The 24,178-nt window shown below is 44.0% G+C and overlaps 2 protein-coding genes across 6 annotated transcripts in view; one reads left to right on the top strand and one right to left on the bottom strand.

The window, feature by feature from the left end:
* The window catches only part of LOC119187123 (uncharacterized), an 82,645-nt gene extending 79,398 nt beyond the window's left edge, over window positions 1-3,247 (bottom strand). The window contains exons 1-4 of the mRNA XM_075876176.1: window positions 3,093-3,247; window positions 2,748-2,794; window positions 2,602-2,669; window positions 1,486-1,572 (exon numbers count right to left, since the gene is read on the bottom strand). Of these exons, the coding sequence (XP_075732291.1) occupies window positions 1,486-1,572; window positions 2,602-2,669; window positions 2,748-2,794; window positions 3,093-3,120 (230 nt within the window). The 5' untranslated portion in view covers window positions 3,121-3,247. The remainder of the gene's footprint in view (window positions 1-1,485; window positions 1,573-2,601; window positions 2,670-2,747; window positions 2,795-3,092) is intronic.
* A 120-nt stretch (window positions 3,248-3,367) lies between these two features.
* Window positions 3,368-24,178, top strand: part of LOC119187124 (uncharacterized) — a 47,085-nt gene continuing 26,274 nt past the window's right edge. For 2 of the 5 annotated variants that reach the window (XM_075876173.1, XM_075876172.1), the window contains exons 1-6: window positions 3,368-3,892; window positions 4,275-4,384; window positions 12,680-12,884; window positions 20,883-20,966; window positions 22,350-22,380; window positions 22,618-22,710. In XM_075876173.1, the coding sequence (XP_075732288.1) occupies window positions 3,872-3,892; window positions 4,275-4,384; window positions 12,680-12,884; window positions 20,883-20,966; window positions 22,350-22,380; window positions 22,618-22,710 (544 nt within the window). In that variant the 5' untranslated portion in view covers window positions 3,368-3,871. Of the gene's footprint in view, window positions 3,952-4,274; window positions 4,385-12,679; window positions 12,885-20,882; window positions 20,967-22,349; window positions 22,381-22,617; window positions 22,711-24,178 lie in introns of all 5 variants that reach the window. The other 3 variants (XM_075876171.1, XM_075876168.1, XM_075876169.1) reach the window with 3 other exon arrangements.

Here is a 24,178-nt window from a genome sequence, read left to right as displayed (position 1 = left end):
CACTGACAGCCAGCCCACGCAAAGATGCAGGCACGGAAAAAAAAAATCGCAGGTAGCGCAAGCAACCATCCAATACAAACTCGTGACATAGGTTTGTATACATTGCTGCCGCATTGATGTTGGCATCATGAGGGGATCAGCATTACACTCAGTCATGCAGTGTGCAATTTAGGATTGATTTTAAATATGTTCTAAACTGTAGTTGTCCTTGCTATTGCATAGATATTGTGTATGTCTCCCCAAAAATCTATATCACTCATTGTCTTGCCTTCAAAATTTTGTGTCTGTGGTCTTTTAAGAGATTGCTGGTTTCACAATAACTGCAAATGAGATACTCAACCGTTTGCGATACAAGTCGTGAAAGCTTACTATAAGTATCACTTCATAAAGCCTTTTAACTCTGAACATAATCACAGAAGTTCTTGGAATGTAGAAACAGAAGAGGAGGACAAGCACTTTGCATTGAATGCACGAAGCCCACAGTTCTGTACCACATTTAGCACTTTTGCCGTGGACTGATGTAATGCTTCCACATTTTGTGGTATACAGTAGTCCTGACAAAATATTTTGCAGCTTCTGCGTACTACAAAGTTCTGCCACTGGCTGTACATACTCGGGCAATGTTTCAAAAACTGTAAATTCACTAGTTATCAAAGCATGATTACAAAAATCCTGATGATGCTAGTCCCTATAAATGCCCCTTAGAGGGATGCTGAATCCATGTATTGAACCACTTCAGACCAATAAATTATTTTTTTGGAAAATCTGCGGTTAATCTTTTCATAGGGGTTTCTATACAAAAAAAGAAAATGAAAGTCAAAGCTTCACTTTTTGAAGCAAAGTGTCGGTATGGTCCAGTTGGTATTCCGTTCCGAGAGTGATTACAGCGCAAGAGAAGACACAGAAAAACGACCAACGAAGACTTTTAAAATTGGGGCCTATGCTTCGGCACATTATTTACACATGCACTACTCCTCGAAAAAAGAGATCGTTCGCTTTATAAAACTTCAAAATAATCGAGAGCACTCAGAATCAATTAAAGCGTAAGTCACGGAGCAGGGTATCGGTATGTCGAATTCTATTATATATATATGTATTCAGTGGACATTTGTGTGAAACAAAAAACTGCCAGAACTAAATCTTGCTGCCATTAAATCTGGCCCTGAAACTTTGGCCCTTAGTAGATACTCAATGAGGTGTAACAGACATACAACTGTACGTACTAGTCAGCACAAGCAGAGTGATCTGAAGGGATGCACAGGTGCACATATCGGAACCACTATATAACCGATCAAACGCAGCTGGCAAACAAAAGTGATGTGTATAGCAGCTTTCAGTGTATGTGATTTTTACAGGGAGTTTAGATGTTCAGCCGAATACGGCACGCATGCACAAACATCTGCAAGCACACTGCAAAATATGCAGAACATGCTTCCTGTACATAAGGCAACGCAATATAGTAGCAAAAAACAATGCAATGCTTACAGGTGTGCCTTCTGGAGTTCCTTTTGCTTTTGGAGATTAACATCGTTGAACTCGAGTACGCGGCTTTCAGGAAACCACTCGTCCCAACTGAAATTGTGATAGAGTCAGGTAAATGCAGGTGAGTGATTTGATGTGTTTTATGCCGGAAATATACTGATGGTTTTATGAAAAAAAAAAAGAGGATTATCAAGGTATAGGGCAACCAAGAAAAATGATACATAAAATATAGCAAAGGCATCTTAGAGATGTTCTGCTTTCACACATGCTGCAAGATCCAGGTTGTTGTGTTACTGACACTCTAATGTCTGTTTGAGACTGCAAATGCTTCACAATGAGCAGTAGAAGTGTTTATCTACAGGCATGTCTATTCATATGCTTCAGTATATCCGAGCGTTCAACTTCCAACATTCTAAGTTACATCCGACGCACGTTTTTGTATGCAGGGCCACCATCTACTAACTCTTCTGGATGGCCCCGTAAGGCTGCATTGCTGAGTGTTCGTGGTGATGGCTTATCGAAGATTACAGCATGTGACAGCATGTTCTCATTGACACCCTTGTCACACAACCGCTTTGGAGTCTCGTTGCAGACTGCATTGATGGCTTTTTTTTAAATTTTAGATTTGATAAACCAAACCGCCCTTCTTCAAGTAAAACTACAATGTAGAACATTCCTGTTTTCCCGACTACTTCAGAGTAAATGTGGAGGCTATTTTCAACGTCGGGATCACCTGGATGGCGCAAGCCACGTGAATGAGTGACAACAACTTTACAACTGTCGAATTTTCCATTGTGGCTGCAGCCTGAGGACGCACAGCCTAGCGGATAAAAAAAAAAGCAATATTGAGGCAGGGTCGGTCCGAATGGAATGCGATGCGCGCGTCTCTCTCCCTGCATAAGTAGGGGGATTGTGACCGTACTACACGGGGTACGCGCGCTGGCATCTGTTTTCTGCGTTACGGCCACTGTTAGCGAACTAGGGACAGCGCAGTGCAACAAACGCAGCTCCATCTCCAGTGTAGGCGCTGAGGTTGCACTGGACCATTGTAAATTTGTACTCACTCACGTGGCTTGCGCAAGAGGCTGGTCCTATGTTATCGATCGTGAGTGTTCTTACTTTTTGTTCCAGCCCCTGTAGTGGATAAAGTACATGGTTTGCTCGTCTTTAACCTGGGCCATGATGCACTGTAACAGAAATCAAACGAAAGGCATTGCTTCACTATGATGTGGATCAAAAGGCCAGCAGACGTCAAAAGCACTCACCTTTGCTACGTACAACAGAGGCCCGTGAAAGCACAGAACCTTCTCACCTAGAAAAGAAAGAAAAAGAAAGGACAGCAAGTATTGAAGCCCACTGCTGCGCTCAACAACTAAGAGGTACGACACAATATAAAAAAAAAGTAACGCGGCGATCTTGCGGGAATGTCGCATACAACAGTGCCACTAAAAAAAACTTAGCTAAAAATTCACATCAGAACGTGAACAACTTATACGGAGACCAAGTCATCCTCATTATGACAAAGGTAGCTCACCACAGCTCTGCGCAAGACTGAAAACGGTTGCATGCCGACAAATAACGACAACTTAAGAAATAACTGGTTCTCTTACCATCTTGAAACCTAGCTTTCGACGCCATGTATAATACCGCCGACACCGACAGAATTGTATAATATTCTAGTACACTATAAGGATAGAGACGAGACTTTCGAACCTAGACAATAACGTCAATCTCGGCGGCAAAAAAAAAATTGATGCACAATGTTGCCCACTAATAAGTAGCACTCGTTTTGCGCACGCGCAAGAAATCTAGGGACGTTTGCGTGATAGACTCTATGCAGGATGGATGGATGGGTATGGCTGTCCCCTTTAGTTCGGGCGGCGGCTACCGCTATCTAGCCGTAATACTTAGTAACCTAACCATTAGATTTATCTTTTTTTATCCTTTAAATAGTGAGGTTGAGGATTCGTACTTTGCAGTGAAGGTTTTATTTTCAGAAGAGAAGGTAGGGCGCCATAGTAGCCGTTACCGACTGTAAGTCGCAAGACAATCCAAGATCGATTGTTGGCAGTGTGGCAGCTTCGGCTAGTTGGTATGCATGACGATATTTATAGCGCGAAAACAAAACGACGACACAGAGACAAGAAGCTCGTGTCTTTCGTGTCCTTCTTGTCTCTGTGTCGTTGTTTTGTTTTCGCGCTCTAAATATCGATTGTTGGCGTTGTGCCAGTTGTGCGCTTTCATACGTATGTTAGTTACGCGCACTTAAATCGCGTTCTGAACCAGTTGTTTAGAGACAGCAGAAAGACTTACTGAGTAAAGCAGTTTTGAAATTTCAGAATGTCCACTTTTGACTCGACGAAGCCAGCCGATAGCTCTGAAAGTGAAGATGACGACTACGTTCCATCGGGTACGTGCTGCCGAGCTTGGGACTCATTCTCTCGTATCTTGGCCAATTCCCCATAAAGGGTAGGAACCACTTTTAAGGAACAAGCAAGCTAGCAGGATGCGGCGAAATCGTCGCAAGCGCAGTCTGTAGATCATATACGTCTTATGTTATCTTTGTAGGCAATCGATGCTTACACTGTTTTGTACTACTGCTCTGCTATAGCGCGGCGGCCGGTTTCTGTCATTGTTGCTCTAGATTCTACATTCTGTTGTGTTGCCCCGTGAAACTTATCGTCACATAATGTCACAACTTAAACATTAGTGTGCGTACTGATGTCACGCGGTTTACTGAAGTGACAGATTGTATGTTTACCTTTGCGTATCGTAATTTGAATACTTTTCAGCCGAGGAGAGCGAAGGCGATGAGTCGGATGCCGAAAACGACGCTAGGAGTGACGCCGAGGTACCAGCTGGAAAGAAGCCTAAAAGGACAAAGAAAAAAACATTTGTCGAGGTGAGAATCTAGCCGTATGAAAATAGTGGCTTCTGAATTTGTGTCATTAACAAAATACCCACTAAAAATAATCATATTAGGGTAGTACCGCCCAAAAGGCATAATGACAGTTAAAAAGACACAGAAATCTCTGCACTTAACTGTGTCCACTCGTGAACCATTGTTCAGGCAGAGGCTTAAATGGCCCCAGACCTCCTCAAGGACACAAGCCTACAGTGAACGTGAAGCTCCCAAAACTTTAGACGTGGATAACGTTAGGCCAGTTGGTGGGGCATTGTACAAAAACTGAGCTTTCTGACACGGGCACGAAAGGTAGACACACACAGCATTGTGTGTCTACCTTTCTTGTTCATTTCATAAAACACTGTTTTTTCACTTAGTACAATGCAAGAACCTTTCAGGACGATGTTACAGTGGCAGTGTTACGGGCATTTAATGACCAACAATGCGGCTGCCACTCGTTTGGCGACTTATTTTGCTACTCTCGCACCATGTTCACTCTCTCCTACTTACAGTGTTCTCTGTTGTCCTTTATGAAAGGGAGCACGTGGCTGGCGCTTTGCGGTGGCCGCTAAAGCGATAAAAAGCATGTTCACTTTCACAGTCTTCTATCGACGAACAAAATTGCTGGTCTCGAGGCGCACGCTTGCCTTCGGACTGGCTGTGGCTGGCAGAAGTGCTGCTTGATACGCTCCCACTCTGATAGCGCAATCGGCGATACCTGCAGCGCGTCGTCTTCTGCAAACAAATCAAGTGTGGTGCACGAATACAGTATATACGTAGAAGCACTGTCGCTCGCAACTCGCTAGAAGTGCAATTCGCTTACGCCAGTTGCGCTTCAACGAAACTAGACATGCCTAGGTGAGAGGGATGCATTTGGGCTGAGGCGTGGTTGTAGTTTTCATTTTGTGAAGTTGATCAGTGTACCCTGTGAAAATTGTCTTTCGAGGTTGAATCTCACTTACTTCGAATGTGCCCATCTGTCAGCGAAAAAAAAAAAAAAGTACTTTGGCATTTCATATCTGTGCGCTTGCTGCTGCGACGCCAAGAATAAACCACCCTTACCATGGTGACAGCAAGCGAGATGTTGCGGGGTAAAGAAAACTTGAAGAAAAAAAAGTTTTATATGTTAGCAATCATCAGAGAAAAGTTGTAATCACAAAATGTCATGACACATATTATTATGCTTACATAAAAATAGCAAATATTTTTTTCTGTCTTGAACACCAAGGAAGTACAACTGCATTGTGTTGTTACGAGACACCTCTGAATACCTGGTGGCATCCCCATTTGTTGCGACAACAGCTGCCATTCTTTAGGACAGCGAGTTGTACAAGGCAGCCGTCGGTGACCTATCGCTTCTCAGCCACTGCCACTCCTCCTTTATGGCACCCCAGAGGTTGTCAGCAAAGGCCCCACCGCGTTTGTTTAGTGGCTAAGGAACTCAGCTGCTGACCCGCAGGTCGCGGGATCGAATCCCGGCAGCGGTGGCTGCATTTCTGATGGAGGCGGAAATGATGCATGCCTGTGTGCTCAGATTCGGGTGCACGTTAAAGAACCCCAGGTGGTCGAAATTTCTGGAGCCCTCCACTACGGCGTCTCTCATAATCATATGGTGGTTTTGGGATGTTAAACCCCACATATCGTCGTCAGGTTGTCAGCAAAGCCTTCGTGCAGAGACTGACTCGCTAGCACTGTTTTGAAGAGGCCCCGCACGTTCTCTATGATGTTGAGGTCTGGAGACTGGAGTGGCCAGTTGAGAGTGTTGATGCCACGATCCTCGAAAAAGTTTGTTACCTTTTGGGATGTGTGAACAGGCGAGTTGTCTTGCTGTAATACCCTTGTCACTTGTAACAACTCAATTACACTTTGTGGGAGTCTACTTACGCTCACAAAGTGTCATTTTGGCAGTTTGCTGCTATGTAAGAAAGCGAAGTGTACTTTAGAAATGATGATAGTGGCAATTGACGGGTTTGTAGCGAAACATATATTTATTTTTGCGCCAATGTCTCATCGTCTGAACACGTCTTCATGGAAGAAGCACCAGTTACATACGCCATCGTAAACGACTGCAGAACGACTCGCCTACACATGTGCAAGTGTGCCTAGAAGTAAACAGCATAACACACGCAGCTATCGCACAGCATTTGCTACTGCATCCCCCTAGCGGGCGTTGCCGCAACCGGCTCGATCGTAAGTGTAGCGAGGATTTTGTTCATTTATGACTTGTTTTAATACATAGCATTATCCTTTGTAACGGAAACAGTAGTTTAAAAATAGTATGAGCGCAGCTTCAGGCAACAGCGTATTTATGTGTAAGCCATTGGTAGCGAGTGACACTAAACTTGTTCATGTGACAGTGCGCAAATGGCACTCGCAGCTATGTGTACTCGCTCAAAGTGCATTTAAGATGCCACGTGTCACAGGGGAATAAGACGTAATCGCCCTCTGGGAAAGGACCATTCAGGAACTAGAGCACCATCATGTCGTCCAGGATCAACCAGTAGCACTCGGACTGTGTACTATGTGGACTAGCGGACAAAGCCCTTTATTGATAACGAGACTCCATACGCACACTGCTGAATGGCCATTGGCCACCACTTGCTGGAGGTATTCTGATCTGTAACTGTATAAAAGCATCATTATATCGCCCATTCGCTGCTGATCAACAGTCACTTTACTTATCTTGAGTACACTTCATTTACGCCAACAATGTGTAACTCTGTTGGGTTACATAGTACGCATACTTATAAAATCTATCCATGTCGACCTAAAGTACTACTTTATGTTTTTAATCGTGTTCCTATACCATTAAACTTACCCTTGTTTGTATTATCTCATCTTGAGACAGCACTTGGGCTGGCGGTGTGCCTCTGTCTGTGGCAGCAGTCAGCGTACTGGCACCTTTTCAGTGTCTATACTTTCAGGATATGCCAAGCATGCTTTAAATATGAACTAATACGAATGACGATAATAATGTTAGTGATAAAACCAAACACAGCCTTATAATAACACAAGTGATTATAATCATACTGCACCTTAAATATAAAATTCTTTAGTTTATATATGCGATATGAAACACTACAATACCGTAAAATGCATAAAAATGGCAATTCTCTGGTAGAGGTTTTTAAACATTTTTAGTTAATATTTTTACACAATAAACCTCACCTACCGACTGTTTCAATATTTTTACACAATAAACCTCACCTACCGACTGTTTCCTGGGGGCCACACTCTATGCCTCTGATCCCACCGGGTGGTGAACAAGTTCTTATCAGTGAAAACATTCTCCCAGTCAGAGGTAGTCCAAGGTTCGAGGTCCATTGCAAATCGCAGCTGTTTTGCTTGGTTTGTTTTTCGCATCAGAGTTTCCTGCATGCAACCCTCTATCTTAGGCCAGCTTCTGCGAGGCGATGCTTCGCAGTTATCGTGCATGCCCTAATACTCAGTTCCTATAGCATTTTACGAGATGTTATCAGTGGTCTCGCTGCTCTTGCAGCTACAAATGCATGGTCTTCATCCGCAGTCGTTGCCCGTGGTCTGCGCCTGTGTGGAGCGTCCTTCACACGGTGTTCTTTTTTTAAAGGCCTACACTATACTATTTACTGTTCTAGGGGCCTTTTCATAATAGAGGCAATATGTCGCTGACTGCAGCCAGCAATGCAGAGCTTAACTTTTTCTCGTTCCTCAAGTGGAATGTGTCCCATCTTGGTGGTTCTCTTCCTCGTGGCTCACAAAAAAAAAAAAAAAAAAAAAAACCTGAACCAAGCACGTGCATATTACTTCATATCAAGTCATCAAGCAATGGATTGAGCTGGGCGAGTTGGTAATTCATAACTACAAAAATGCGCGAAAAAGCGACAAGAAATGTTAACCTGGTTGTTTCGTTCAGGAATAAGTTGGGCTAAGTCTGCACAGCGGTGGATAAGAAAATTGAAGGCATAGAAAAAAGTGGTGTGATTGTGAGGTCAGTCACCGGGAAACGCTTGTTGAATGTGGAATTGGTGCGGTGTATCTTATCCTCTTGTCTTGTGGTAAGTGCTATATTGGACAAACTAGACGGTGTTTGAATAACAGACTAATGGATCGCGAGGAATCGCTAAAGACCCACCCTTTGTCGAATATGCGCCTACATTGCAGGGATTGCAAGTGTTACCCATTACTTCGCAAAACAAGGGTGTCGTCCCGGCGCAGGGATAAAACAGCGAGAGAAGTTGCTGAGGCCTTTTACATACTAAAGTATGGCAACACGTGTGTTGCGAGGTGTTCAGTGACTTTGCACCAACGAGAGATAGATTATTTCACTGCCATCCTCTAATCTTTCACGTCATTTTTTTAGTGCTAGTTATATATGTGTATCCTTCAATAAACTTTCAGTTGCTAGTCTGCGCTTGTGTGTATTCCTGCTCTGTTTCTTGTCACTTTTTCGCGCAGTTTTGTAGTTGCAATGGATTGAGTATGCGAAAGTTTTCTCCCGCAGCATCGTCAAGCCCATGTGTTACTCGTGTAAACTAGTGCAGTCAGTGCTTTCTTTGTCTCAATATTCCTAGATGTTCCTCGACATGAACTTGGTCCACCAACTCAAGTGATAACAATGCTGCCGCTCGCCTGAAAACTGTGCAGCAGTTTTTAGGGAATTGGGGGCTGCACATAGTTTTGTATATACGTAGTGACAATGTGGAATCGCCACCATCGTTTACTTGATGTCCGCTTATGCCCTTGGACGGACATGCTTGAATTCTGAGATTAGTACCAGGCAAGGAGGTCTCAGTCTTTTCCTTAAGCGGCTTTCACGAGAAAATGTCATTTCTGTATTTATTTACAACCCAGGGAAGATGACAGCTGAAGCTAAAGGACGTTCACATGAACATTCTCATCTTTGTTCACTGGAGAACATATTGATTGGTGAAACATATTGATTGGTGGCTTATGGAAGTATACAAGCTCCAAGGAGAAGCCATGGAGCTTGGATGATACAGGATATCACTGAATGACACTCTGTATCATTCATTGATAAACAACCACCACACCTCCACCTGCATGCATCCCTCTCACCTGTACATCTCTGTTTTTGTCAAAGTGCAACTCACGTAAGCCAAGAGACTGTGCAATTACATGTAGCAAGTGCTGGCACACCACCCTGTATTTGTTCGCAGCAGACGATGCACTGCAGGCATCGCTCGTTGCATGATCGGAGCGGGAGCGTAATTCAGCAGTGCTTGTTTACGGGCCCTGACTGGTTATTTGGTTCACTAATAGATGACGGCAAAAATCAAACATGTTTTCTTTCGTTGTCTGTTGATGGTGCTGAAGGCGGCTGCCGCAGAGTGCCGGCCACGTGCTCATGTGTTCCCTTTCATAAAAGACGACAAAGTACATTTCAAGGTCTTGTGTGGGAACGTCTTTGTTCAGGCTGTTGCTGTTATAAAACGTTGTCCATTATTGATTAACATGCCTATGATCTTTGCTGTTACCCACTGTCGCTGTGTTCTTGCTCTGGCTATAGGTTTAAACTTGCCGTGGTAGTGCACCAGCTTTTAATGTCATGAAACGTCTCCTATGTGAGAGATGCTTAAAGTACACTTTGCCAGCATGAGCTAATTATCTGTTCAGTGTCCATTCAGAGCTCCAGCGCATCTCCACAAGTGGCCACAAAAACATTTATTACAGTTTCTCCTCCAGACAAAGTACTACCCACTATAATCATCATTCTTTGCCTGTCCTATGGCCACTGCTGAAGTAAAGCCTCTCTCAATGATATCTAATTCACCGCGTCTTTTGCGAGTTTGTTCCATTTTATTCCTGTGAATTTCTTGATTTCATCACCTCACCCTATTCATCGCTGCCCTCAGCTATGTAACTCACCCCTCCCTTAGTATCCATTCTGGCTTCTTTAACTTACTACTAATTGTGCGTCCTACGCATTTCGTGTCCCACCCTTTGCATTTGCTTTTCCTTCCTTAATCTCAATTAGAATATTGGCTATGCCTGTTTACTTTCTTATCTACCCTAACGTGACGAGCCAGCGCCCCGCCCCCACTGCTTATTTCAGATCTGAAGTAAGCGTTAATGGGACCAGTCCGGCTCTGAGCAAGTGCCCCCCCTTCCAAATCTAGTTGGATTATCTTTCACCATGGGGGGGGGGGGTGCTCAGCATTTTGCGGTATTGTCTCTTCCATTCCATTCCATCGCTCACTGCTTGGTCGTTTGCTTCTACAGCGGAGCTGTATGTAACTAAGCCATTCGTAATTCTGCCAACAGTCACCTACGTCGCAGCTACCTATTCAACAGAAAAATATCGTCATCATAAATGGCCCCAACCTTCAGTTAAAAAAAAAAATGATCGTAGCCATGCAGACTAAGCCCAAACATCAGCTGGCTAACTGTGCGAATTGGTTGGCATTACTGCGACCCTGAGAGTAATATCAAGTATGAACGTATTATAAGTCCATAGTTACCTACCACAAAACCCCTAGCAGGTGTGTGCCACAGAAATTGTGAACCCCACCACTCACCACTGGTCCTCTCAACATGAAAGTTATAAAAATGAAATTGACAAAACGTATCTAAATACACAAGTAAACCCACGTTCTGCTCTTCTGGCCCTGTGAATTGAAGTGGAATTGCTTTAAAAGAGCATACGCTAAAGTAGAAAATTATAAATCTATTTATAAATAAATGAAAAATAAGTGTGCTAGACAGCAGCTATGCTGGTCATCCACTTTCACAGAGTGCAATGGCTCATTAATTTTTTCGAGATTATTTGTTATCTTTCAAGTTTCAGCCTCAAATGTTTGAACTGGCAATAGGTTGTGATTGTGCATTTTTCGCTTTATAGACAGTGGTAAATTGCCTGCCATAATTTGGGATGTCTTGTCATAAGCATTCCAGCCTATTCTTTTTGGTAATTTTTTTTTTTTTTTTTTTTTTACTGTTGTGATCATCAGTCTGACTACATCTACTGCAGGACAAAGGCCTCTCCCATGTTCCGCCAATCAACTTGGTCCTATGCTTGCTGCTGCTAATTTGTACCTGCAAACTTCTTAATCTCATCTGCCCACCTAACCTTCTCTCTCCCCCTAACTTGCTTGCCTTCTCTGGGAATCCAGTTAGTTACCATTAATGACCAGCGGTTATCCTGTCTACGCGCTACATGCCCAGCCCATGTCCATTTTCTCTTCTTGATTTCAACTATAATATCCTTAACCGCCGTTTGTTTCCTAATCCACTCTGCTCTCTTCTTGTCTCTTAAGGTTACACCTATCATTTTTCTTTCCATTGCTCGCTGCGTCGTCTTCAATTTAAGCTGAACCCTCTTTGTAAGTCTCCAGGTTTTTGCTCCCTAGCTAAGTACCGGCAAGATACAGCTGTTATATACCTTCCTCTTGAGGGATAGTGGCAATCTGCCTCCCTTCTTTATTTCAACTATCATATCCTTAACCCTGGTTTGCTCCCTACTCCACTAGGCTCTCTTCTTGTCTCTTAAGGTTACACCTATCATTTTTTTTTCCATTGCTCGCTGCGTCGTCCTCGATTTAAGCTGTGTTGGCTCTTTTTTTAGGTATTGACCTTGGTATACATACCCCTGCCCACTGTGAGGATGCCGACATTGAGGCGATTGGGAGCAGGAAAACTGATGTAGGCACCAAGGTGTAGCCACAGCAAATGCCCCTCTGTAGGAAATTCACCATGTCACCGGCCAGCTGCTATAAAAAATGGGTCCTAAAATCCTACCTTTGACAGGCAGGAAAATAGTGCCATTCGCAAGCAAAACTGCTAATATATTTACAGGAGAGTTTTACAAATTTTCAGAACATTTAGTATACTATTAAAAATTTCTTGTAACTACTCAATGACTACGTGTTTAGGATGCTTAAAATAAGTGCACTTTCTGATAGATTATCGATCCATGTGCCAGTGAGATATTGAAGAAAGTTAATGGTTGGTTTATGTGGTTTAGTGTCTAAAAGTGACCCACTTTTTGACTGACCCCTTGGTGTAAGCCACCAGATAATTTGACCCACCCGGGGTTCTTTAATGTGCACTGACGTCAGATAGTACATGGGCTAGTCGCATTTCGCCTCCATTGAAATGTGATCACTTCAGCAGGGATAAAACCATTAAGTCCGCAGCTATGTATCATATCTCGTTGTATTACCACGGCACATTGAAAATTGCTAATGAAACTGTTCATAATTTGTTAGAATTCAGTTTACTTTGCTGTTTACTACATTCATTTGCATAATTCTAACTGTTCTATGGCATGTGTATGTCCTTTCTTTCTTCTTCCAGGAAGTGTAAGGGTGGAATCTATTTGGAGGGTGAAGCTAGTCCAGCACACGGAAGTCCTGATAAAGCAAACGATGCCGAGGAGCTAGTTCCTGCACTCAACCCGGACGAGGAAAAGAAGCGAGCAGATGATCTGTGGTCTGATTTCTTGCGTGATGTTGAACCTAATCCTAGGAAACGCACTGTTCCTGCTGCAAGTGTTGTCTCTGTAAGTTGCTTGTCTTAGCATTCAATGCTGAAACTGAAACATTTTACTAAATATTTTATAGAAGTTTATGGAGACACAAGCTCAGGTTCTTCATTTTTCAGTGGAAGATGTTGTAAGGTCATAACAGATGATTTGGGTGGCGTAGTTGTCCGCTGTCTCCACAATTGACTGTGTAATTCATTCACAATGAAAAAAATTGTCCAAAATCAAGTGGTATTTGAATCCAGGCCCCTTGCGTGGCAGTCATGTATTATACTACAAAGTACTACGCCAGCGCTTAAAGGGGCCCTCTGAACACTATTGAAGCACGTATTTTTTATCCGGGGTTTGCGTAGACCGATAGCTGGAGATTATTTTAGCGTGGGTCCAAGTGCCGATATCACATGATATAGTATTTTAATCACGCAATAAAATCACTACTGCCGACCGAATTACCACGTAGTGGCGCTCGCCAGAACTTTGCCGGCGGAAATGACGCGGGAAGGTTGCCGCTATATCATTGGATAGATGTAACAGAAGCGATCGTGGTGTAGGATCAAAACTGATTTTCATTTTTCTTCTGTGCTTTTTCATCGAACCCTGAACAGACGCGGCCACAACAACAACAAAAAAACGCGACTACAAAGCACGACAGGGACGCTAGCTGCCATTTAGCCTCTGAATTTTTGGCTTGTGCGGGTCGGATGTATATACGAAAGACCTCTCTCTTTTTCTTCCCTCTTCTTGCTTTTGGGAGTTTGCAAGCTGCCTCTTTCCGCACGTGTGCAGTTGAAAGGGTGCAGTGCACCATTGTTGTTCGTTGAGTGGCTCACCAAACAACGCGCGTAGGGTCAACAATACTTCACTGTCTTGGTATTTCAACAAGTTACTTTCTCAGAATAAAAGGAGAGATTGACTCGGAATGTTGTAAAAAACAGCAGAAAATACCTCGCTTCGACACAGTAGCTCCTGCTCACATTTTGGCAAACCAGGTGTCAGGCACCACACTTGTTACTGTGGCAACAAGGTCAACATGACTTTGGAAAAAAAAAGCAACAGTGGGGTGCGAGCTTCCCCTACGTAGGCACTTCCAGCTTATTTCATTGGGGCAGCCTTCCGACGTCATGGGTCAGTGAAATGTTGTCAAGTTACCCGCGAAAATTGAGTTGAGGGCCAGCGTTTTTTTTTTTTTTTTTTCAATTTTCGAAGTCGAATAACTTCAAATTGCGTGCTATTACCACTGCCATTTTCGCTGCATTACTCTGCCTGCACTTCAGTCTACATAACCCACGAATAAAACATGAGGGGTTAAAGAGTGTTGGAGGGCTCCTTTAAAGCTCCTTTGCAAAAAGATCCTATACAGGCATCATGTCGAGCACAGAATGACATTAACCGAAGTAATGTAGCATAGTAGAGGAGCAAAATAATGACCAGGTGTCACAATATGTAAATGCCACAACTGGTGGTTGGTTTGAAGCTTCCCACTCATAACAATGTGCTTTTCCGTAATTCATCAGCTACAGCATGAACGAGGTGCACATGATGACTTACATACCATGTTTACACGATTGCAGGTCGACCCATTTTGTCCTTTTAATTTTGAAATCCACAGTTAGGGGCTCTACCTAGTACAGACAACTACTCCCGGTTACCAAGTCACATCTACGACAGAGCTATTCATTCATAGGAGTTGCGAAATTCTCCATAGGCTCCATGCATTGAAACTTTTGAAAGCGGGACACTTCACTGACCCAGTCCTTGGGAGTGAGCAAATTGTCGCGTCACCTGTTGATAGGCACACCCACTATTAAGCGCAATATTTGTGTTTTGTGTTGCTGCTGCCAGATGGCACCGCAGTCTGCTCCCAAATAGAGATAATGTATATGCTACCTTAAGGTAGCGGAGTTACGTATACCTTTTCCTCCCGCCACTCGCGCCGCTATTGGGCGACCGCTGTCACGTGTTGCAAAGTGATCTCAAATGTTCCATTTCACACGGCGAAGCCAACTATACGTGCACGATGGTACGGCACCCACGCGTTCTCTGCCCGCATCGACTTCAGTCTCATTGTTACAACCGTTAGGGGCTTTTAGCATGTACTTATACGACATGCGTTACGATGTTACCAGATATAATCTGCGCATGCACGAGTTTTTACAGAACGTAAACCTTTACGCAACATAAACTACTCGCTGGGTAGGCTTTACGTTTGTGGCGCTGTTTCGCAAATTCACCTTCGCTCGTAGGAACTCACAATATCCGCATTGCGGAGACTCCACACATCCTGTCACAACAAGCCAAGTGTGAGCGTCAATAGTGATTGCATTGTTTCAGCCGAATTGTTAAAGGTAATATGGCCAGAACATTGAAGCCGCAAAAGTGTCAGCCCCCGACAGACCAGATAGGTGGCACCATCTAGCAGGGCCAAAAGAAGGTAATCACAAAAATGTTATTGCAGAAATGATGTGCATCGTACGTCTGGCGCAAAAAAACGTGCTGCAGAATTATTACGAATGAGTTACTTTTTAAAAAAATAATTTTCACCTCATTTAAGTAATAGTTGAGTTTAATCCCAAAACCACCATATTATTATGAGCGACGCCGTAGTGGAGGGCTCCGAAAATTTCGACCACCCGGGGTTCTTTAACATGCACCTAATTCTAAGCTTACGGGCCTCAAGCATATTCGCCTCACTGCAACAGGGCAGTCATGCTCATTGCGCGCGAATAAGTCTGCGGCACGCCGCGCAGTTGCGCTGGCACATCGCGCCGTATTTTTCTCTTGAGCGCGCGATGAGTGGCTTCACTGCACAGCCAATAAACATAATGGCGGCACTATGCGCAACTTTGCTCCCATAGGGAGCATATACAGTAACTCTACTCCCCAAAACTTGAACTCCAGAAAAATCGGGCCAACTTCAATGTCCGGGTTTTCGAACGCAGTTCTTTTGCAAATCGTTGTTGGCTGCGAGTCCAGCGACTGAGCTGCGAAGAAACATGGGCACCGGGTAAACAAAAAACAACCAGTCATCGCAGCAAGAGGAAGTGTGTTGCGACTCATCAAGTTCGCCGATGACGTCGATCGCTGAGGTCTTACCACATTGCCGAAGTGGGCAAAGTCACGACGACAGGCCACGCCTTCTCCTTCCGGGTGGCGAGACTGCGCGAAAATTTAAATTAGCTGTATGCGATGTTCTAGCCCCTGTAACTTGCTTAAAATAGCACGTATTCGAGAAATTCTTGCGGCAACAATTTTTGGACCTTGGGTTTGTTTACTGGCCTTTTAAGGCATTTATTTGTCTGTGTTCTGTTGTTATGTAAACATAGAATTATACACTGACCCTTTAAGGCATTTATTTCTCTCTGTTCCCCGCAGGGGCGCCTGTGAAAGCAGGCGTTTGGTGTGTAGCGACACCACGGACCCGAGCTAACGGGGGGGGTTTCGACTTCCTCCCACGCGCAGCCGTGCGTGGCTTTGCCGTGTCCGGGGAAAAGGGGATCCTGGGGGTTGAGCCGACGCTTGGTGATTGGACCGTTAAGGCCCCCCGGCAGAGGCAACACACCTCTTTGGCCCCGGCTTCACGTAGACGGCACCCCTGGGCTGACCCACCCAGGAGAAATTGGCAGTCGCCTTCTCCTATCTCTCTCTCCCTACATCTTCGTCTTTATCTCTTACTATTGATCTGTCCTGTCTTCTACTGTCTTCCGTTTACTTCCAAACTTCCTGGCGGCTAGGGTTAACCCTGTGCAAATAGCCTACCTTGGTCTAGGCGCATTGGGTTATAGTGGTGTTGTACGGCTGGTGTCTGCAGTTTTCAGCATCTGTAAACTTGTAGCGTCTTCTCGTTGGGCTCCTTGGTGGGTGGCCGCCAACGCTGCTGAACAAAAATAAGAAAGGCATGCATAGAGCATTCCCCCTACTGTCTGATCGTACCGGCTTAAAGCGGGTACGCACCTATGATATAAATTTTTTCAACCAGCCAAAAGAAACATATCCTGACTTTCATGTTATCCACTGTGAAAAAACTGAAAAGCAAGCCAGGACCGTCTCTCCTTTCCTAGTTTCTAGATGTCTCACCGAAACTCTTGGCATAGGATACAAGGTAACCAAATTGGCTAGTGGAGACCTTCTCCTCGAAATCCGCGACAAAGAACAATAAGAAAAGCTAGACCGTCTTTCAGATTTCGGTGGCATACCAATAACCATAACACCACATAGATCAATGAACACAACTCGCGGAGTCGTATCTGACATGGACTTACTTGACTTGACTGAGACTGAACTTTTGGAGGGGTGGAAGAGCCAAAATGTCACTAATGTACAGAGAATCATCATCAGGAAACACCGACAAAACACTTAATACTCACGTTTGCATCCAGTAAACTACCGGAATCTATTCAAACAGGGTACACGAAGACATCTATCAGGCCGTACATACCAAACCCTCGTCGTTGCTTCCAAGGCCAGAGGTATGGCCATGGCTCTAAAACCTGTCGTGGTCGCCAGACTTGTGCACATTGTGGAGTCCTAGGCCACGTGTCTGAGAACTGCAATCAACCGCCACACTGTGTAAACTGTGAAGGAAACCATGCCGCATATTCACGCTCCTGCACATACTGGAAAAAAGAAAAAGAAATAATTACATTGAAGGTGAAGGAGAACATTACATTTAAGGAAGCACGGCGAAGAGTCACTCCACTCTATGGATCTACATACGCTGATGCGGCGCGTCAGGGGGCACCGCCGCACCAGCCCTCGCCACACCTTCGGCCCGTGCATACTGAGCCGGTGGTTGTGGCACCTGCCCCTAAGGCGGCTGTAGCCCAGGCTACACCGCCTACTCCCAAACAGAGACCGGAGACTCCAGAGTCCTCGGGTCTCAAGGCCTCACCTCACCAGACGAGGCCCGAAATTCGTACTAACAGCCCGCATGTGCGGGCATCCAGTGCCTTCGAGGAGGCAATGGATACATCGGTACCCTTGGGGCCGAAAGAGCGGCGTGGCTCCTTGGAGCGCGCCAAGAAAACAAAAAAGCAGATAACAGGGCCTGGTGACGGCCCTGTTAAGTGAACTCAAACTCCCTGTATAAACAGCCACTCGCTTTTCGTACACACAGCACTATTTTACATTCATCATGAACACTCCAATTATACAATGGAACGTGAGGGGCCTTCTCAGAAACCTTGACGACATCCAAGAACTCTTACACGAACACTCACCAAAAGTGCTATGTGTACAAGAAACACACCTTAATTCAAAACACACAAATTTTCTTCGTAAATACGTTATTTTCCGAAAGGACCGTGTTGATTCCATGACATCATCCGGAGGTGTTGCCATCATAGTGAATCAAGGAATTGCATGCACACACTTACAACTCCAAACATCCCTTGAGGCAGTGGCTGTTCGAGCAGTTCTTTTTGATAAATTGATCACAATCTGCACTATTTACATTCCTCCTAGCTATCGGCTGCAAAAAACCTGATTTACACTCTCTAATTGATGAACTTCCGGAGCCTTATGTTCTCCTTGGAGACTTTAATGCGCATGGCAGGCTATGGGGTGACTCGGTATGACGCGCGAGGTCGACTGATCGAACAGTTCCTTCTCTCGTCGAGCGCGTGTCTCCTGAATTGAAAAGAACCAACTTATTATAATCTCACTAATAACACCTACTCCTCCATAGACCTAAGCATAACATCTCCATCTCTTGTGCCTCTACTCCAGTGGAATGTCGTCAGTAATCTGTACGGAAGTGACCACTTCCCCGTAGTTTTGAGCACAACTACAATAACTGAGTGCCCACCACGTGTTCCCAAGTGGCTCATAGATAGAGCCGACTGGGAACAGTTTTGTACCATCGCTCGTCTAGGTTGGAATGACATATGTACTTTGAACATTGATCTTGCTGTCAACTACTTCACAGCCTTTTTGATTGATGCTGCACAAAATGCATCCCACAAACAAATGGACACCCTGGAAAACGGCGTGTGCCATGGTGGAACTCTGAATGCCGAAACGCGCGCAAACAGCAAAACAGAGCTTGGAGGCTGCTTCGGAACTCACCGACAGCCGAAAATCTCGACACTTTCAAGAAAATAAAGTCTCAAGGCTGGAGAACGCGTCGGCAGGCCAGAAGGGAAAGCTGGCAGAAGTTTTTGTCAGGGATCAATTCATACACACAGGAGGCTAAAGTCTGGAACATGGTCGGTAGGATAGCAGGAAAACAAGTACACATACTTCCACTCGTAAACACTCAGAGTGATACCTTGGAAGATCAGGCAAACTTCCTCGGTGCACACTTTGAACAGGTGTCCAGCTCATACCACTATACTGACACTTTCCAAAAATACAGAACAAGAATAGAAAAGCAGAAACTCGAACACAAAGGCACTAGATACGAGGCATATAACCAAGCTTTCAGTCTAGCTGAGCTGCGAACGTCTCTAAACTCCTGCAGTACTTCTGCCCCAGGTTCTGAACGTGTGGTGTATGAAATGTTAAAAAACCTACCAATCGAAACACGAAAAACCTTACTTTGTTTGTACAATGCTATCTGGTTTTCTGGCACTATCCCTACCTCCTGGAAAGAGGCTATTATTATTCCCATTTTGAAAGAGGGCAAGGACCCTTCTTTACCTTCGAGTTATAGGCCTATTGCACTTACAAGCTGCTTGTGCAAAGTCTTCGAAAAAATGATAAACTGCCGACTTGTACATATCCTTGAAACAAACAATTTGCTCGACCCATTTCAGTGCGGGTTCTGAGAAAGTAGATTCACCACAGACCACCTTGTTCGTATTGAGGCACAGATCAGAGACGCCTTCGTCCATAAACAATATTTTCTCTCTGTATTCCTCGATATCAAAAAGGCTTATGATACAACATGGCGTTTTGGAATTCTAAGAGACCTGTCCCACCTTGGCGTGCGCGGAAGAATGTTTCACATAATCGAAAATTACCTGTCAAACCGGACATTCCATGTCCGAGTGGGCATGGTTCTTTCCCAATTATTTGTCCAGGAAACAGGCGTGCCACAAGGTGGTGTACTTAGCTGCACACTTTTTCTTATCAAAATGAATTCCTTGTGCTTGTCCATTCCTCGCAATATGTTTTATTGTACATATGTCGATGACGTCCAGCTTGGCTTTAGATCTTGCAGTCTGGCAATGTGTGAGCGGCAGGTTCAGTTAGGTTTAAACAAGGTCTCCAAATGGGCAGAGGAAAACGGATTCCGACTGAACCCACAAAAAAGCATGCGTGTCTTGTTCTCCCGAAAGACAGGCATGCACTCAGAACCCGACATTGAACTGAACGGTCAACGTCTGTCTGTTAATACAAAGCATAAATTCTTAGGATTAATCTTGGACAACAAGTTGACCTTCGTACCGCACATCAAGTATCTAAAAACAAAATGTTTAAAAGCCATGAATGTTTTAAAAGTGTTGTCACGTACTAGGAGGGGTAGTGACAGGTAATGTCTCATGAACCTATATAGAAGCCTCATTCGCACCCGCTTAGATTATGGGGCCGTTGTTTATCAGTCTGCGACTCAAAGTGCTTTGAAGATGCTGGACCCCGTGCACCATTTGGGCATCCGCCTTTCTACGGGTGCTTTTCGCACCAGCCCCGTAGAAAGCCTTTATGTTGCGTCAAATGAGTGGTCGCTTCATCTGCAGAGAACTTACATGTCCTTTGTTTATTTCCTTAAGGTAAAAGCAGACAAGAAGCACCCCTCATACTCTACTATTAATGATTTGTCGAGCTCAATCCTGTTTCAAAATAGGCCTTCGTTGAGGCAGCCCTTCTCAGTTCGCCTGAAGAGTCTAGCTGAGGAAACTTGAGTCTCACTTGAACACAGTTTAATGGCTCCTGTAGCATACCCGCCACCGTGGCAATGGCAGACTATAGACTGCGATGTGTCTTTTCTAGAAGTTACAAAACATGCGCCTATTGCCCATATCCGAACACACTTCCTGGAACTTCAACAGAAATACACACGTCCTGATTTCTTTACAGATGCCTCCAAGTCTAACTCCTCTGTGTCCTACGCTGCTGTTGGCCCATCCTTTTCGGATGCTGGCCCTCTACATCCAGACACAGGTATCTTCTTAGCGAAAGCTTATGCAATACTTGTGGCGGCTAAACACATCAAGCAATTACAAATACAAAAAGCAGTAATTTATACGGACTCCCTCAGTATGGTAACGGCTCTGCACACTCTTAAAAAACACAAAAACGCAGTCGTTGTCTCACTTTACTCCATTTTGTGCACACTCTACACACTCAAACAACATGTTGTAGTGTGCTGGGTGCCAGGACACCGTGAGCTTCAAGGCAACGTGAGGGCGGATCAGCTCGCTGCATCCGTCCACAAAAGCACTGCCCCTACACCCATATCAATCCCGGCCCTTGATGTTAAGCCGTCTCTCAAACGAAACCTCAGGGTATACTGGCAGAGCAAGTGGGATACACACACACAAAACAAACTACACGTTATTAAGCCACACCTTGGTCATTGGCTGCCCGTATCGAAATCGCGTCATACAGATATAATACTAACGAAACACAGGATAGGACGCACATACGCGACACACACTTATCTTTTGTCTGGTGACGATCCACCATTGTGTGACAAATGTGGTGAAACATCAACAGTCCTTCACATACTAATCCAGTGCAAACACTTAGAAACTCTAAGAAAACAACATTTTTCATTACCCTACCGACAACATATACCTTTACACCCTGCAATGTTCGTCGGTAGGGAACTGCTTTTTAGTCATAAATCATTGTTAGAGTTTTTAAAAGAAATTCATAGTTTTCATATCATATACCCGGGCATTCCGTAGCACGACCTCTCCAGAGAGGTTTTCGCTGTGGTGGCTACACAAGAAAGCACTTGCCTCACGGCCCTTGGGCGCAAGGGTATGAACGAGTGATGCACTTGTGCTAATGCCATACATATCCACCATCGTCTTTTATTATCACCAACCTTTGTCATCTATTCGCACCACACACACCTTTCACGGCATGGTCATGATTTTATTACTTGTATGTTTTTACCCGCCTTACCGCGAGGAATTTTATGGCCCTTATACAGCCGGTAATCACAATCATTGTCCACATTCCTTGTCCCATGAACTGGCGCTCTTTGGCCGTCGAATGGCCCTTGCGCCAAAAAACACCATATATCATCATCATCATCATTATTTCTCTGTTCTATCGTTATGTAAGCATAGAATCATACAGGAAAATAAAAAAAACTGAAAATGTCATGATTGGTGAGCTGCTTAAAAACTTCTGTAAAAGACCCTGATTGTGAAAAGTGTCCGTTGCTTCTTTTCCATAATAGTGTCTCTTTTACATGCCACACTGTGTTAGGACTTTTACGAAACTCGGGTGTTTGATGATGGGAGTTATCCAGCTTACCTCACCCACTGTGACTCGTATGTTTATGACCTGTCTCAATGTTTTGTTTTACAGAGGTCTACCATGAAGAGAACAGGAAAAACGGGTATGTTTTATGTTGCAAACAAAAATATAGAGGGCATGCCAGCAAGACTGGGAGAGTTAAATAGGGTAATCATTGATTATTCATCAATTGTGGTATGTTGTGCTCATTAAGAGTAGTGATGTATGAATCTGTATTACTTTTACAAAACAACTGTAGAGGTGTTGGTTTCCCATGCTGCAGTTCATCTGTATTACTTTTGCAAAACAACTGTAGAGGTGTTGGTTTCCCATGCTGCAGTTCCACCAGCTCAGCTGCAAAATCTTGCGATGCTCGTGAAGAGACTCCTATGCAACATGCCGAACAGGCTTCGACGAGTTCCAAGGGACCAAGGTTAGTGGCTGAGTTGTGATTTTGCTCTCCATCTGTAGATGAGAGGTCCTATTTTTTATATCTAAGTACTATAACAAAAGCACTGATTGTGAGAAATAGTCCAGTTTTCTCTCTCACACCTAAAACCTTTATTGCTTTGCGATTACACCATGTATTTTACACTTGTAGCAAGAGTGCTTGAGAAGGAACAACTTATGGTGTTTTGTTGTTGAGTGCATGCACTGAGCACAAAAACTTTAGAGCAGCTAATTTGGTCCTTCGAAGCAAGGTTTTGATGCTCCGAAAGCTGTGCTGAAAAGGCTGTATTAAATGACATCACTGGGCCTGGGAATGGTGATTTGCTACTGTGAGGAGCAAGGTTACAAAGCAGGACATTAACATTCAAGCATTCAGGGCTTTGGTTGAAAACTTCTCTAAAACAGACTTTTCTGGCTCTTTTTTCGAGAAGGGGAATGGGTATAACGCAGCACAGGGACAAATGAAGAAATGGGCAGCACAATTGTCTCTGTCTTTTTACTTTGCTACAAGTAACCTCATTTAACTAGCCCAACTTGTAATCCTGATCAGTTCCATCATTTTATTTTTTCATACCCTTTGTGGGAAAACTGGCGTCACATAAATGAATCCTGGAGTGCGCCGAGAAAACTTTGCTATTATGGATAGCAACATCAAAGTTACACCAATATTTTGAACAGTTTGGAACATGTGTGATATTGATCTATGGGGCTGTGATCATAGGCTAAATATGTAGAGTTATTTCAAGTTGCATGCTATTGCAAGTACTTCGAGAGAGGCAAGGAATGTATGGTTTAAGTATCGCCTGGCTGTCATGAGGTAAGTGTTCGAGGTATGGAAATAGTGCCACCAGCATGCAAAGCACATGGTCTACGACATCTTTCCTGGCAGAAGGATGTTGTAACCATTTAAACATTGCCATCAATAAAACATCAAGCTTGCCAAACATCATAGCCTAGCTTTCGTGTGGCAACTTCAATATCCAGCTCCTGCCTTTTCACGGCAGTATTGTTTTAATGTTGAAGTGGCACCCAAAGCCACTGAAACTCATGTCAAAAGAAGTGTTTGACATTTAGAATTATTTGTATGTAGAAGTTACTGTAGCAAATAACTTATGTTTGTATTAACTACCATAGCTCCTCTTTCTGTTACGGTTTATATCTACTCAGAGTAGGGTCCATTTAATGAAGCAATAAAGCGGAGTCTATTTTGGCTGTATTAGTAGGTTACCCTTTCACAACACCGATAGCCCCGCTCTTGCTGTGGGAAAATGCTTAGTCAGGGAAACAATGCACAAAAAAAAATGCACCACCATGAAGCTTCCATACCAACTAGCCTTCACATCATAGGTTTTATCAGTTCCTGATGGGATCTACGTGGTCTTAATTGGTGAAAATATAAATTTTCCTGTAAGTGGGCCAGAGATATATTATAATGATTTTAAGGAAATTTT

This window comes from Rhipicephalus microplus, chromosome X (assembly GCF_043290135.1).
Source record: "Rhipicephalus microplus isolate Deutch F79 chromosome X, USDA_Rmic, whole genome shotgun sequence".
In the NCBI taxonomy this organism is placed as follows: Eukaryota; Metazoa; Arthropoda; class Arachnida; order Ixodida; family Ixodidae; genus Rhipicephalus; species Rhipicephalus microplus.
The sequence above is the reverse complement of the archived record's forward strand: the minus strand, read 5'-3'. Positions and strand labels throughout refer to the sequence as shown.